The following is a 15,194-nucleotide window of genomic DNA, read 5'->3' as shown; positions in this document are numbered from 1 at the left end:
GAGTCCGAGCCTTGGGTCGGGCGGAGTTCGCCGTCTTCCGGGACTTAGCCCGAGTACGAGCCCTGGGTCGGGCGGAGCGGAGTTCGCCGTCTTCCGGGACTTAGCCCGGGTCCGAGCCCTGGGTCGGGCGGAGCGAAGTTCGCCGTCTTCCGGGACTTAGCCCGAGTCCGAGCCCTGGGTCGGGCGAAGCGGAGCTTCCTATGGTGCCTTCGACCGGGCCTGACTACCTGTCAGCCTCACTCTGTCGAGTGGCACCACAGTCGGAGCGGCGCAGGCGGCGCTGTCTTTTTGTCAGGCCGGTCAGTGGAGCGGCGAAGTGACGGCGGTCACTTCGGCTCTGTCGGCTGGGGCGCGCGCGTCAGGATAAAGGTGTCAGGCCACCTTTGCATTAAATGCTCCTGCGACTTGGTCGGTCGGTGCGGTGATTTGGTCAGGGTTGCTTCTTGGCGAAGACAGGGCCTCGGGCGAGCCGGGAACACGTTCGCCGCTGGAGGGGGGCCTCGGGCGAGATGGAGATCCTCCGGGGTGGCTGCCCTTGTCCGAGGCTAGGCTCGGGCGAGGCGTGATCGAGTCCCTCGTATGGACTGATCCCTGACTTAATCGCACCCATCAGGCCTTTGCAGCTTTATGCTGATGGGGGTTACCAGCTGAGAATTAGGAGCCTTGAGGGTACCCCTAATTATGGTCCCCGACAAAACAAGAATACAAATTTGTATAGTGCATTATATATCCTATTTATTCGCAATCAAAGAAAAACGACAACAAAAACTGATTACTGAATAAATACCGTTTTCGACCAAACGAAAAAAACTGATTACTGAATAAATACCGTTTCCGACCGTTTTAATCCCTATTAACTTTATATTCAAATAAAGCCTTAGTCTGGAAAGAGTATTTTTTGAGTTCGGTGTGTCTCTTCCTCCCTCCCACTCTCTCTATACAGGCCAAGAAAAAACACTGAGCTCGCATCGCCGGCCTGGCCCATCTATCCGACGGATTCTTGCTTTGCGGAGACCCGAAGGCATCCTCCCAGGCTCCCAAGACCTGATTCCCCATGGGTCATCCCAAAGACGAGCTGCCGTCCTGGTCGCCACACGGCTTAGAAATGAAGCCATTCGAGCTTCAAGTGCATCAGAACAACTCAAATGAAGCCATTCAAGCTTCAAGTGCATCAGAACGCCGTAGGAATGCTGCACGAAATGCTGTGCTTGCTAACCCTAGGTACTCCTGCCTTCTTTTTTTTCTTAAAAAATGGATCGATATTTACATGGGAATATGATTAACTGTCACTTTTTTTGGTTCGTGGTGCAAAATGACTATGCATTAAAGATGAATGCGCTGTGCTATCTGTGTTGAATAATTAGACAATTTACATGTTAAATTCCGAATATAAATCATGATCAAATTAGAAAAACGGAAATAAAAAAAAATCAAATCATATGATGCGTACTGATCAGAAATACTGATAGATGGCGCGGGCCGGAATCGGCAGGCTCGACGACGTCGAAGATCACGAGCAGTCGCGTGAGGACGCTTCCCAAAAACCTTATTCGCCCTCTCCCGGTGCAGGATCTCGAAGGTGAAGGGTTCCGGAGACCTGCTCTCCCGATCGCAGATGCACGTCGGCGGTCGGGATGCAGAGAAATGAAGGCGACGCATCTGTGAACAGAGGCGAAAGCGAAAACTGGGATGATCTGGATGCTGGCTGCCAGACGCCTTTTATAGGTCGGAGTCCGCGAACAGATAGCTATCTTCGATCCGATCTGCACGCGAAATCTCGCGTTCAATTTAGATTTTATAGCGATCGGTTAGGATTCTGAACTTAACAGCCAAGCAACCAAAAAATTAAAACGGCAAAAGGAAGCCGCGCCCCGTAAGGCGAGGGGCCGGATTTCGGCGGACTATTGACGTGTATGTCGTGCGCTCGTGCCCCGCCCAAACAGCGAGGCGAGCGAGCGCGCGCATGTGGCTCTCCACACTCTCTCCTCTCATCCATGACTTGGTGAGTGAGTGTGGCATCCATATTTAAACTAGTTTCACTCCACTTAGACTAGCAATATGGTATTATTGGTTCCACCATTCACTAGCCATACACATATATGGGCTTTTGAGATTTTCCTGGGATTTAATTGAATTTCTCAATTGGTTCTAGCCTATAAATCCTAACAATCTGCAGGATTAATGCGCTGTTTGACCACATCAAGATGGCTCTGGACTATTCCTTTGCCGCCTGGTTTGTTGTTGGGAACGTGTGGATATTCGGTGGCAGTTCTTGTGCTGCTGATGCACCGAACCTGTACAGGTAAAATGTGAACTGTTCTTCAATGGATGGGATGCCACCTCCTTCATCCTGTTGCCGACATATAAATTCAATGCTTTCTGCTGAAGATACGAACAACACAAGGGGTGCTACCTCAGAATCTATCAATGCTTTGTCTTCAGGAAGTGAAGCTGAAGGCCAAGGAGGAGGGATAGTGGCTGCAGGGACTAACAAGGAGCGATCACTTTCTGCTGAAGACGCTGCACGCCTATCTTAAATTTTTAGGAGTTCTTTTAATCACCTCCACTTATTTGTTTTCTTATTACTCTTTTGGTGTTGCAGGTATGCTGCATTTGTATTGCAAAGTATGCGCAGAATGATGAGCTCCGTGAACTTCCATCTGCACACTGTTTTCCACAAGGAATGTGTTGATAAATGGCTCAAGATAAATGCGCTTTGCCCTCTGTGCAAATCTGAGATAGCGCGAGCTCGTCTGGTACTACTACTTCTGATGCCCGCCAACCAACCAGACCAGAACACCAATCCTGTGCAGGAGATCGAAGTGCATTAGGTTGGTCTGCTCTCTCAGCTTATCACATAAGAATAATACATGTATTCGCGCTGTCACCCAACTCTGGCAAACCAATACTACCCCAGGTTTTCCTAACAGTTATATTCAAAAGTTGTTGAATTATAATCCCAAACAAATACCCATTAAGACGATCTAGTTTTTCTAGATACATAGTTTTTGATATGGACTTAGACGATCTAGATTCTCTCTGCTCTTGTGACTTTTTCCCCACCGAGCAATGAGGATTGAGGACGACGAAAGTCATCTATTCCTCTTGACTCTTGAGGACAAGATTTCCAGTCCAATCCGAGCGTTGCCTGTCGGTCCATGTTTGGTGGTTGGCGCGCCTCCCGGCCCTCCCCCTTTGCAGTAGTTTCAGAGGAGAAACGTGTACTGTACTATAGTTAGTAGTTGTTCGTCCGTGACAGGCGGCGGAATACTCTGCACACTTGAGAGCTAATCACCCCCATCTTGTATAACAACATGTGTAAACTTTATTACGGGATACACATGCCAAATTAACTCGGGGATTGAGAGAAAAAGTAAGCTATTTCCCCCCTCAATTTTCGACTATCTCAAGGAGGATTTAAGTTTTCCAAACTAACCGATAAATGAGAATTTTAATCATTTTTCTCGTGGCCGTGGGGTTTTCTTGGACCCGTTCCATGGTCTCGACTCGACGCCGCCGCTCCGCTCTTGCGAATCCGACACCGACGTGACGACGACTCCCGATTCCCATCGGCTGCCTTCGTCTCCCCCGCGCGGCCCTGTCCCGCTCGTTCCATGCATGCATGCATGCGGCGCTCGATCGCTGCCACCGTGACGCGCCCGTGTCACGACCACACGTCCCATGAGTTTCTCGCGTGGCCCACGCCGCACGTACGGGGAGTCAACTCAAGGCAGCCTCGCGCGCGCAGGAGGAGAGTCAGCGCTGCGCTGGTATAGTTTTCCAAAAATGGAGTTAGAAACGTCGCGCATAAAAGCCCCCGCTGCGGCGCTCGCTAGCCGCCGCGGCTGCTGAGCAGTAAGTAGTAAGTTGAAATGGGACGGAGGCTGCTGCGCCACCACTCGCCCTCATCCTCCTCCTCCTCCCTCCGCCGCCGCGGGGGGCTCGTTCTGGCGGCCGCGCTGCTGGCCTGGTGCTGGTGCCAGGCGAGCCTGCCGGTGGGCGCGGCGCAGGCGCAGGCGCAGCCGGCGCCGGTGCGCGTGGGCGTCATCCTCAACCTGACGTCGGCGGTCGGGCAGCGGCGGAAGGTGGGCATTGAGATGGCCGTGGGGGACTACTACGCCGCGCGGCCCGCCGCGTCCAGGACCAGGGTCGTGCTCAGCTTCCGGGACTCCGCCGGGGACGTCGTCGGCGCCGCTTCCGCCGGTAAGACATATATAGGCGCTGCGTGCGAGCGAGCGCCGCCGTCTCGGAAGTTGTAATCGGCTATCCAGTTGCTTTCGAGCTTTGATGGGTGTGTGCTTGTACGTACGTACACGTACGTACAGCGCGAGGGTCGTCTAGCTGACCGGCCCAACTACTCGATCCATGCCATGGTCGTCTTCCCTTAGCAGTTAGGACAAACAAACAAAAAAATAAATAAACGCAAGTAGATTTCGATCACAAGATACTCCATACGTGTCAGCCGGCCGTCGACGCGATAAGTTTTTCTTTTGTTTTATTGTATTATACTGTTAGAGACAGTCAGACAGACCGACTTGGCAGGACTAGCTAGTGCATGCACCTCCACGCATGTCTAGCTAGCTCCTGTCCTGCTGTTCCGTCGCCGTCAGTCCGTCACCGAGGCAAGCGAGCGACATGGTCCAGACTGACTCCAGCGAGTGAGTCACTGTCCAAACCTTCAAACATTCACGCACTGCACAGACGACTTCAGTCCAATCCAAGTACGGGAGCAGGTGAGGTGCCAGAGATCCGCCTATACTCTGATAGCGACAGTGATTCCAAATAACAACGGAAAACTTCGATGAACTACTAATCTGATCATCAACATATATAAGCATTTTTTTATTTTTTGTTGTTGTCGTCGTTGTCTAGGGAAGGGAGTCAGGGACCAACTGGATGGGTTAGGTTTGCGTTCTGCAATTGCAGAGATGCCGAACCAAATCTTTTTCTTTTTTCCCCTCAACGCCTTGATGATGATCTAGGGGCCAGATTATGTTTTCGGCCGAGATGTTTATGGGCTTCTGCTCCATAACCATTAGCGACTCCTGAACAGAAAGCTTTTGTTTCGTTTTTTTTGGTTTGTTTGCAGCGGTGGACCTGATCAAGAACGAGCAGGTGCAGGCCATCATCGGCCCGCAGACGTCGGCGGAGGCCGAGTTCGTCGCGTACCTCGGCAACCGGACCCACGTGCCCGTGCTCTCCTCCTCGGCCACCTCGCCGGTGCTCTCCCCTTCACAGACGCCCTTCTTCGTGCGCACCGCGGCCAACGACTCCTACCAGGCCGCGCCCGTCGCCGCGGCGCTCGCCGCGCTCGGCTGGCACGCGGCGGCCGTCGTCTATGAGGACTCGCCCTACGGGTCCGGAATCCTCCCCGCGCTGGCCGGCGCCCTTCAGGGCGTCGGCGCCAGGATCGCAGGCCGCGCCGCCGTGCCGAGCGGCGCGGACGACGACCGCGTCGACGCGGTGCTCTACGGCCTCAAGGCGATGCCGACGCGCGTCTTCGTCGTGCACATGAGCGCCCTTCCCGCCGCGCGGCTCTTCCGCCGGGCGAGGCGCGCGGGGATGATGACGGAGGACTACGCGTGGGTCGCCACCGACGGCGTCGGCGGCGTCGTGGACGCGCTGGGCCCGGACGACATCGGCGCCATGGACGGGGTCGTCAGCCTCCGCCCGTTCGTGCGGGTGACGGAGCGGGTGAGCAACTTCTCCGCACGGTTCAGGGCGAGGCTCCGGCGGGAGCACCCGAGCGCCGACATCTACCCGCACGACCCGACCGTCGTGATGCTCTGGTCGTACGACACGGCGTGGGCGATCGCGGCGGCGGCCGGTGTCTCCAGCCCGACGTTTCAGACATCGCAGCAGAGCGCGGGGGTCACAGACCTGGACCGGCTCCGCGTGTCGGCGACCGGAGCGGCGCTCCTCAAGGCGGTGCGCGAGACGACCTTCCGCGGTCTCGCCGGTAACTTCACCCTCGTCGACGGGCAGCTGCAGCCGCCGGCGTACGAGTTCGTCAACATCGTCGGGAAAAGCTCGAGGGCGGTTGGGTTCTGGACGCCAGAGGCTGGGATCACGCAGACTCTGGGGGCCGAAGCCGCCAAAAAAGGGCTGAAGAAAATCCTTTGGCCAGGCGATTCCACGTCCGTCCCGAGAGGTTGGGTCGTGTCGCCCAACGGACGTAAGCTTCGCGTCGCCGTGCCGGTGAAGCATGGGTTCAAGGAGTTCGTCGACGTCGCCGGTGAGTCGACGACGGGAGGACATGCAAACGTCACAGGCTACTGCATCGAGGTGTTCGACGCGGTCATGAGCAAGATGCCATATCCGGTGAGCTACGAGTACGTGCCGTTCCCCTACAGCTCCAGTTCCTACGACAGCCTCGTGTCGCTGGTGCCGAGACAGGTCAGTACACACCAAGCATGAGAGACAGAGAGAGCACGTAGGTAGGGTAGGGTGTGTATGTGTGCTGACCACCAATGATGACTGCAGATAGCCGACATCGTCGTCGGCGACGTGACAATCACGGCGAGCAGGATGGGCAGCGCGGACTTCAGCATGCCGTTCACGGACTCGGGGTGGTCGATGGTGGTGGCGGTGCGCACGGAAACGAGCACGAGCATGTGGATCTTCCTGCGGCCGCTCACCACCAGCCTGTGGCTCGCCAGCCTCGCCTTCTTCTGCTTCACCGGATTCGTGGTATGGGCGATCGAGCACAGGATCAACCCGAGTTCCGCGGCACGCCGTGGCAGCAGTTCGGCCTCATCTTCTACTTCGCCTTCTCCACCCTCGTCTTCTCGCACAGTACGCGCGCGCGAATCTTCTTCTGTCATCAGCACCGATAAGTTGAGTTAGTTTCTTTCTTGGACGATCTCGATGGCTGGAGCTGAAAGATTGAGCTTGCGTTCCGCAGAGGAGAAGCTGGAGAGCAACCTGTCGAGGTTCGTGGTGATCATCTGGGTGTTCGTCGTCCTGATCCTGACGTCGAGCTACACGGCGAGCCTGACGTCGATGCTGACAGTGCAGAAGCTCCAGCCGGCGGTGACCGACGTGAGAGAGCTCCAACGGACCGGCGCCTACATCGGGTACCAGGAGGGCTCCTTCATCAAGAATTCGCTCAAGAAACTAGGCTTCCACGAGGCCAAGATGAGGAGCTACAGCACGGCGGGGGAGTACGCCGACGCGCTGTCCAAGGGGCCGGCCAACGGCGGGGTCGCCGCCGTGTTCGACGAGATCCCGTACCTGAAGCTCTTCTTGTCGCAGTACTGCGACGGCTACACCATGTTTGGGCCGGTCTACAAGACCGACGGCTTCGGGTTCGTCTTCCCGATAGGCAGCCCGCTGACGCCGGACGTGTCACGGGTGCTTCTGACGCTGGCGGAAGGCGAGAAGATGGCGCAGATCGAAAAGAAGTGGTTCGGCGAGCCGGGAGCGTGCCCGAGCCAGGGCGCCGCCGCCCTCGGCTCCTCCAACCTCAGCTTCCGGAGCTTCGGCGGTCTGTTCCTCATCACCGGCGTCGTGTCCAGCCTCATGCTGCTCGTCTACCTCGCCACCTTCATTTACCAGGAGCGCGGCGAGGTCCGGCCAGAGCCGGAGGAGGAAGGCTCGGGGAGCTCGTCGTCGGTGCGCCGGCTGCGCGCGTGGCTGCGGCACTTCGACCAGAAGGACCTCAAGTGCGCCACGTTCAGAACGGGGGACCACGACTCCGTCAGGGATGGTGGGAACCAGACTCAGAGGTGGGCGGAGTCCGTCAGGTATGGCCGTGGCGGAAACGGGTCGGTGCAGGCGGCAATCGAGGAGGAAGCCGTAGCAATGGGCATGAGCCCTCTCAGGTTCGGCACCTCCACCCCGTCGGAGACGATGAACGCCGGCTCGTCCCCGGCGTCAGAGTTCGGGACCTCGTTCGAGCAGAGGATGCAGGAGGCGCCACACTCTGTGTCGGTGGAGATGCCAAGATCGACGCCCTCTTAAATGTACATTGCAGGGAAATTGCTCCCTGGCATGCCTAAAGCCAAGCCAGTTTGTCTTGCGTGCATCATTAGGATAGTGTACATACAATCAGCTCAGCGAAGTGCTGACATTTGCACTACTTGTAACTGTGTAACATTCTGTCCTGCGTGCAACATTAGGAGAATGTATGTATGCGTTCCAATCCGAAGCCAATACATGTTCAGTTCGATGATATGGTTAATTGACTAGCAAATTGAGCAAAGAAAAAAAAGAGATGAAACATCTAGGACACGGTGTTTTTCACCAGATTATTCTTTTGCATTGACACACAGAACGTCACACTACAAACAAATCAAGCCTGCTTCCTTCAAAAAGAACTTGAGATAGAACAGCGCATATGATACAAGACAACAGTGCATGGCGCCATTATCATGCTCAGGCTATGGCTTCGACCATGGTGGCACCATAAAAGGCCAACGAACATGCATCCTCGCTGCACTCGACCAAGTTCTAAGAATATAGTGCTAGCTGATCCTGACTGTACATAAGGTGTACTCTGATTGTACAGTAGTCGTCGCCGTATATATAGATGCCTCAACTGTAAAAGGCAGAAGCTTATCCTAGGAACAATCGGCAGCACAGGAACTTGCTACAGTACAACTAAATGATAAAGAACTCAGGTAAAGGTGCGCAAGATTACATTATTGGAAGTGTTCCTTTTTAGTAGGCTAGTGTGGTCCGAATAATAACAGCAGCAATAATGTACAGGAAATCCGGTAGTTCTAGTAAAAATTTGGTCGTACAGTAAAACCTGACCATTTCGAGTTCCATACGTGGAGTCTGGTGCAGGCAGGCAATTATTGTCGAAGAGCTTAGTAGTTTTCTACAATCTTTTTCACGGAGGAGTATGTCCCCAGGGCAGCACTGATGACGCCCAACATTACGATACAAATGCTTGCGATTACCTGAAATTGGAGATCGAGAAGTAAACCATATCAGCGACCAAAAGGTTGCAAATTGCCGCCATAGACAAAGTTTCCACCAGGCAGTAGCATCAGAGGATGTACACGAAATTTCATTTTGTGATAGCTGCAATTTGACGATCATTTACCTGTGCACAAGTTGCTTTGTTCTGCGCGATCTTCAGGAAACACAAGGGTGGCATTATGACTGCCTGTGATTATGGGAAGTATACATTCGTTAATTAATCGCATTGCATAATAAAATACGATTAATCTATCATCCATGCTTCCTCTTTCTTAGGCCACAAACGAAATAACAACGCATTGCATATCAGAAAGTCCTGTCATATAGCTCTGTACGCGGCTGTGAACTGTAATAATCAAACAATGCATCGTACGTCAGGAAACGAAATAATGCTATTATTTCTCTTGCGCTAGAAAAAAAACTACTATTTATCGTGATGAAACGTTTCATGTTTTCACAAGTACGCTGTATATGCAAGTTAGGAAATTTAGAGATGAAGAGAAAGTGCCAATACTGTTCATGTAATTCCAGCATAGCAACCTTTATCTCAACAAGCTTGCCACTTCGTACGTACTCATAACACAGCTTAGTAGTACAGTAATAGGACAAGTTAAACGAAAAAAAAGAGATGACTTACCACAAGTATACTAAGAAGAGATCCAATGAGAGACATCACAAGACCTGAAACACAAAGCAGATAGTTCAGAAATGCTGAGGTTCAGTCAAGAAAGTAAACTGAGTTGCCACTTGAAGAATAGAAGATACTTATGTTGAATTAAGACTAAAGTATGCAGAAGAAAGCAACAACTACTTTAATTTATACTGTACTTGTAAAAAATCTTTATACATTAACGCGAAAGCAGAAGTAGATAATGATGTGGGATTCCCAATTCAGAAAATGGGTGAATGCTGAAATAAGAGCCTGGTGCGAAGAAGTGGCAGCCACAGTTCCATGACAGTGACGACGGCACTTCAAGGGCGTGGTGATATTCGCAATGTGTAACATTTGAAAGAAAAGAAACAAAGGGATCTTTCGAAACGTGGCCATGGACACTCGCCAAGTGGCCTTGAAAGCCAAAGAGGGCATTGATGTGTGCACTAGGGTCTTTAGTAACACGGCTTAGCCTTTTACAACCAGATCCCCAAGGGGTGAGATCATTACGGGCGACCCTGTACTTAAATCTCTTTGCTTCCTTAACTGAGAGGCAGAGCTCCTGCCAGGTTTCCGAAAAGAGCAAAAAAGGTGCGTGCTTACCAAAGAACGGCAGAAGAAAGGCAATGCATACAGTTGATGCAAGAAGGGCAGTCCTCAGTATAATAGCGCATGATGTTTCGTTCATAAAACCTTCAGGACGCAACTCTTCTAAACTCCGAGCTAATGGGTTTAACAACAAGGCAAATCTGGTTATAATTAAGGATGAAGGAATTCCAAAGAGAGTTAGAACAAATAAAATCAAAACAATATCTTAGAAAACTGAAATTCCGAGGTTTTGATGAAAAGGATACTTGGTGAAAGGGTTGATCACCTGAAAACACACATAAAAACCTTACTGAGTAATATAAAGAAATTATTTCTGGAGTTTGAGAAAGTAAACTTAGGTGATGCAGTTGTTACCGTGGTCCATAGTGCAACTTCTGAGGCAAACGAATGCTTTGGAAGGTTTAAAGTGATTTGTGATAAAGTGTTCTTTCCAAACATGAGAAAGCCAATGACAGCAAAAGAGCCATATATTGCTGTGCAAATTGCGAAACTGCAAAATACCATCACACCTTGAGAAAAATCATTATTTGGTAACAAGGCAAAATGAAACAGAAATCAGGCCAAACATACCATATGAACAGTGCCTTAGGGAACTTAGATCTATCGGACATTGACTGGTAGATATTTGGAAATACCGAATGCCCGGAGTAGCAAAATCCATAAATACCAATGGCAAAAGGCATGCCACTCCAGTTTACTGCCTTCCCAGTTGAATGGAAGCCTATACCATCGGTAACACCGACTAAACCAACGGACAGGAATACGAGAAGAGTTGCAATCACACCACCCGCTGCATGCATAATAATTAGTTTAAACTATGCAGAGTCACTTGATCCTTATTTTAGTAATACTAATAATACTGTACAAAAAATAAATAAACAAATTATCAGCAGTCAGACCTGAAAGGTACGAGAGTACTCGAAGATCTCGCAGCCATACTGTTGGCAAGACTAAAATAGCAGTTAACACTCCGAAAAAATGTTTTCCATCAACATGAATCCCAAGCCAATCAAAACCAGCTTTAGGAAAAATTGATGTGAGGTTATCACCCTCCAAAATGATGAATTCCACACAGTATGACTGCATGCAATAAATGACATGATAAAAGGAAACTTAGTCCTATGTTTTATTTCTATAAAACACTAAACGGCAAATTATGGAAGGTACTTACATATAGCTCGGTATACAAAATAATCTGCACAAAAAAAATCATCAGTGAGTTTTTTCTTTCATATAAATCAAAAGGTTTAGAAAACATTTCATGCATGAATAAAAAACAAAGAGGGATGCAAACTTTTCTAGCCTTGAGGTGCCAAGCATTTCCCAAAAAAAATGGGAGTAAAGAGTTTGAGTAGGTGTCTATCTTTGCCAAATTGTAAACATTCAGATACGGAAGTGATCAAGGTTAGGTGCAGATTGAAAGCGTGTATGAGGGAAAAAATTATCAATAGTTGCTTCTAGGTATTGTGTTTGTTAGGTGCACAGACATCTCTACATACACTTCAAAGATAGTCCTAAAAGATACTCCTTTCATCTAAAGGTACCAAAACTTACAGATATCAACACACGGCCAATTCTTCCAAATGCAGCCTCTCCAATGTCTGGATAACTTGAGATACCATCTTTGCTCTCAAAACAATGTTTTAGAAGAATTCCAGTATAACAGCAAACAATCGCAAAGCATGCTAGAACTGCAAGGCCAGTCCATCCAGCTTCATGAATTGTAAACGGAGTGGAAAGAAGGCCAACACCAGCAAGCACATTAATCCCTGCCAAATAACGAAAAAGAAATATGTATCAAACATGTTCGATAGAGCAAGTAAGTGTATTTCAAATGATGGTACCGTTGAAGACTGTTTGCGTCACATTGCACCCTTGACTAATGTAGATTTCTCCCGTGTGTTGCAATTGAAACGAGACTCTCCCATCTCTCATTGAACCAAGGGTTTTCGGCAAGTTTCTGACAGAATCAGCCTTGGCCGATATTAGAGGTGACTTCAGGTCAGAGCCCAGAATACTGCGACCAAGGTCGAGGAGCGAGTATTTGCTTGTAGAAGAACCTAAGTAACCAAAGCTCGGTGATGCAGCGATTGTGTAGGTGTCAGTTGTTTCCCTGCAAAATAGTGCATATATATCATGATCACATTATCTATACATGCCGATCCACGAATACATTCAACTTGTAGCATTACGACCGGTGCTCATTAATTAAGTATGACCACCACTGGATACTTGCAGATACAGAAATCGTGGGATCTCAGCATGAACACAGCCTCGGTCAATAAAATCTAAAACAGAGGATTTAGAACAGATATTTTTTTTATAAAAAAAAAACAATTTAAAGACTCAACGATCGACGCCATTTTTTGATTGGCTTACTTATATTGAGTTTTGATCGCTTTCTATTTAGAATTATAACAGAGCGGACCTCTACGCACAGGACTTGTAAAACAGTACTACAGACAACAGTCTACCGGTAATATCCTAAAAAAAACAGTCTACCGGTAACAAATACGTACTAATAATAAAATAAATACTAGTGGTAAACAGAACAGAGCGCTGATAATAATTGATTCCTCCGTAATAAACAGAGCAGTAAAAAAATGGTCGCGTACGTAAGCGACGTCCGAGCAACGAATGGGAACAACGCACGCACCTGTAGCTCTGCGGCCACTTTTGGGGCAGGAAGGAGCGCGTCGAACCGACGCCGTCGCGGTCGCTGTCCCGCTCCTCCTCGTCATCGCCCTCCCCGCGGTCCTCCTCGGAGTCGCCGCAGTCCTCGAAGCTGCGGCGCGGGCTCTCCTCGATGCCTCCATCCTCCAGCATCAACTCCTCCTCCTGTTCCTTCCGGGGCTTCTCCGGCGCCATCTCCGATCGCCGCTCGCCCGCCTCTGTTTCTCGCGGGTTCCGCCAGTCGTCACAAGTGGCCCGCAGCGTGGATCGGAATTGCGTAGCGAAGGCGAAGAGATGACGAGGTACGTTTCTGGAAGAGACGAGCTGAGCGGGAAAGCCGGGAAGGCTTTTAATGGCCGCGACAGGATTGGAGCGAACGCGCGTCGCGACAAAGCGGCCAGAGGCGCGCCCTGCCGATCGCTCCTCGGAGCTCGGAAGGAGGTGGGGTGGGCCACGAGGGACGCCACCCGGCCATCGTCTATACTTAGGGATGGCAACGGGGAAATCCCCATCGGGTTTTGGCTCCCCGTACCCGTCCCCGCGACAAAAAAATTTCCCCGCGGGAATCCCCACGAACTCTTGCGGGGGGCATTTCTTCCCCATCCCCGTTCCCCGCGGGGATAAATCCCCATCGGGGATCCCCGTCCCCGCTTAAATTATAATTATGACATACTTTCTTCGTTATTAATATAAAACATTGTCACTTGTATACATTGTCAGATGTTAGAACTCATTATGTGTACATCAAAATAACATATTTGTACAATGAGTTATCTCTTAATAATGTAATTATTTATTTTTATTATTATATATTACATGAAAACATCACCATATATAAGTTTAACGGGTCCCCGCGGGGAATGGGGATGGGGAATGTTTCCCCATCCCCGTCCCCGTTTACCCATCAAGGGAGGATTTTTCCCCGTTTACATCCCCGCGGGGGGAGAACCTTCCCCATCCCCATCCCCTAATGGAGGAATTCCCCGTGGGGAATCGGGGATCAGGGCCCCATTGCCATCTCTATCTATACTCCCGTGTGTCGTACTGTCGTCTCACTCTCACCGGGTGTGGGCCACGGGAGCACGTGGCGCCGCCTAACGTAACGTACCGGCAGAGACGCAGAGAGCGTGGGGAGTGGTCGGGTCGCGGCCATTTTGCTCTATCTGTGATTGGGTCGGCGGCTCTACGTGGTTGTGTTGTGCTGTACATGGTGGTAAAGCTTTGGCAAGTTCCGGGGATGCGCTGGCTTGCTGTTGGCTGGTGCTTGATGAGGACAGCTATATATACATCCCTACTAGTCGGTTACTCGTACGTTGCAACGACTTACAACAATACTCACGTAAACTATTTACCAAATATTTTTTTAAATTTTTTTATTGATTGTCTCTGCTCTCCGTGTAATATTTTTTGATTTGATTAACCGATGTTATTGTTTACTCCATGCAATATATCATGGTATAACACGGCCAATGAAGTGAGCGATTAGAAGAGAGTTCACAACGACTGACTGAACGAACATAGATTATAAAATGACATAATTCCACCATACAGAGACCAAATAAGAGAAAGTTTGTGAGCTCAAGTTTCTAAAATAAGTCACATGAATTCAAACTTATAAAAAAGATGGATCAAAATATGGAGTGATAGCTAAATTCAGGCATCAATAAAAACTGGATGCGCTCCATATAAATTATGATATTTCGTAACAATTACTAACGTTTAAAACCAATAAATAACCTTTCATTTTACTGTTAGTGTGACAAATCATTGTTGCTCCATCCAATTCAGCAACCTCAAACACCATGGAGTCCATTGTGTCAATGTGGTCTCAGAAACAACCTAATGCTTGCAAAAGCCAAGAACGTCGTGCCGTGCTTGGGCTGTAGCCTCGGCCCGATACGATTATATTTTTTTATTTAAAAAAATGTATATACATATATACAATTTATATTCAATATTAAAAACATCTGAGCTTAATGTTCTACTGGTTAGACAGCTTCACCCAGTGTTTCCCGCCCTTGTTCCATCAGGGCATGGGCGAACCCCACCTCATGCACCGTTTTTAACATTTTACGCTGATTTAATCAAATGGACCGACAGGCTGGCCCGTCACAGTCAGCAGGCCAGCATGTCATGCATGGGCCAGAGTTGTGGCCCGCGAGCATCTGGCCCATGCTGGGCCGCCGTTTGGCCATATATAGGCGTGCAACATATTAATTTGAAATAACTGTGAGGGGTTATTTGTAAAAAGATGGCGCGTGACGACAGTTGAAACTGGTGCTTTAAGTATAGTATAGAATTATGGTACGCTTTTAAAGCTTAACTACTCATT

At 49.8% G+C, this 15,194-nt stretch overlaps 1 protein-coding gene and 1 pseudogene across 2 annotated transcripts; one reads left to right on the top strand and one right to left on the bottom strand.

Annotated features, from left to right (window-relative positions):
* Positions 1–4,644: 4,644 nt before the first annotated feature.
* Positions 4,645–8,223, top strand: LOC103655719 (glutamate receptor 2.8-like; annotated as a pseudogene).
* Positions 8,224–8,591: 368 nt separating this feature from the next.
* Positions 8,592–13,333, bottom strand: LOC100274249 (uncharacterized). Of its 2 annotated transcripts, none has more exons than XR_564933.3 (12): positions 12,846–13,333; positions 12,034–12,302; positions 11,744–11,958; positions 11,361–11,384; positions 11,089–11,269; positions 10,760–10,979; positions 10,544–10,679; positions 10,435–10,454; positions 10,184–10,329; positions 9,566–9,609; positions 9,053–9,274; positions 8,592–8,906 (listed from the first exon to the last, which is right to left on the bottom strand). XR_564933.3 is itself a non-coding variant. In NM_001148615.1 (12 exons), exons 1-12 carry the CDS (start codon positions 13,055–13,057, stop codon positions 8,814–8,816), a joined length of 1,623 nt encoding a protein of 540 aa, NP_001142087.1. In that variant the 5' UTR covers positions 13,058–13,162; the 3' UTR covers positions 8,604–8,813. The 2 variants fall into 2 exon arrangements, 1 of the variants encoding a protein (NP_001142087.1); NM_001148615.1 differs by having other exon boundaries at positions 8,604–8,906; positions 9,053–9,115; positions 12,846–13,162.
* Positions 13,334–15,194: the final 1,861 nt, after the last annotated feature.

Source organism: Zea mays, chromosome 4 (genome assembly GCF_902167145.1).
Source record: "Zea mays cultivar B73 chromosome 4, Zm-B73-REFERENCE-NAM-5.0, whole genome shotgun sequence".
NCBI lineage: Eukaryota > Viridiplantae > Streptophyta > Magnoliopsida > Poales > Poaceae > Zea > Zea mays.
The sequence above is the reverse complement of the archived record's forward strand: the minus strand, read 5'-3'. Positions and strand labels throughout refer to the sequence as shown.

Bases quoted from the DNA above. Each gene is read 5' to 3' on its own strand.
- LOC100274249 (NM_001148615.1), bottom strand. From the start codon at position 13,057: ATGGCGCCGGAGAAGCCCCGGAAGGAACAGGAGGAGGAGTTGATGCTG. The intron at 11,959-12,033 runs GTACCATCATTT...GTTATTTGGCAG, and splicing joins GACGCAAACAGTCTTCAACG to GGATTAATGTGCTTGCTGGT. The intron at 10,980-11,088 runs GTCTGACTGCTG...TTATGCATGCAG, and splicing joins AGTACTCTCGTACCTTTCAG to CGGGTGGTGTGATTGCAACT.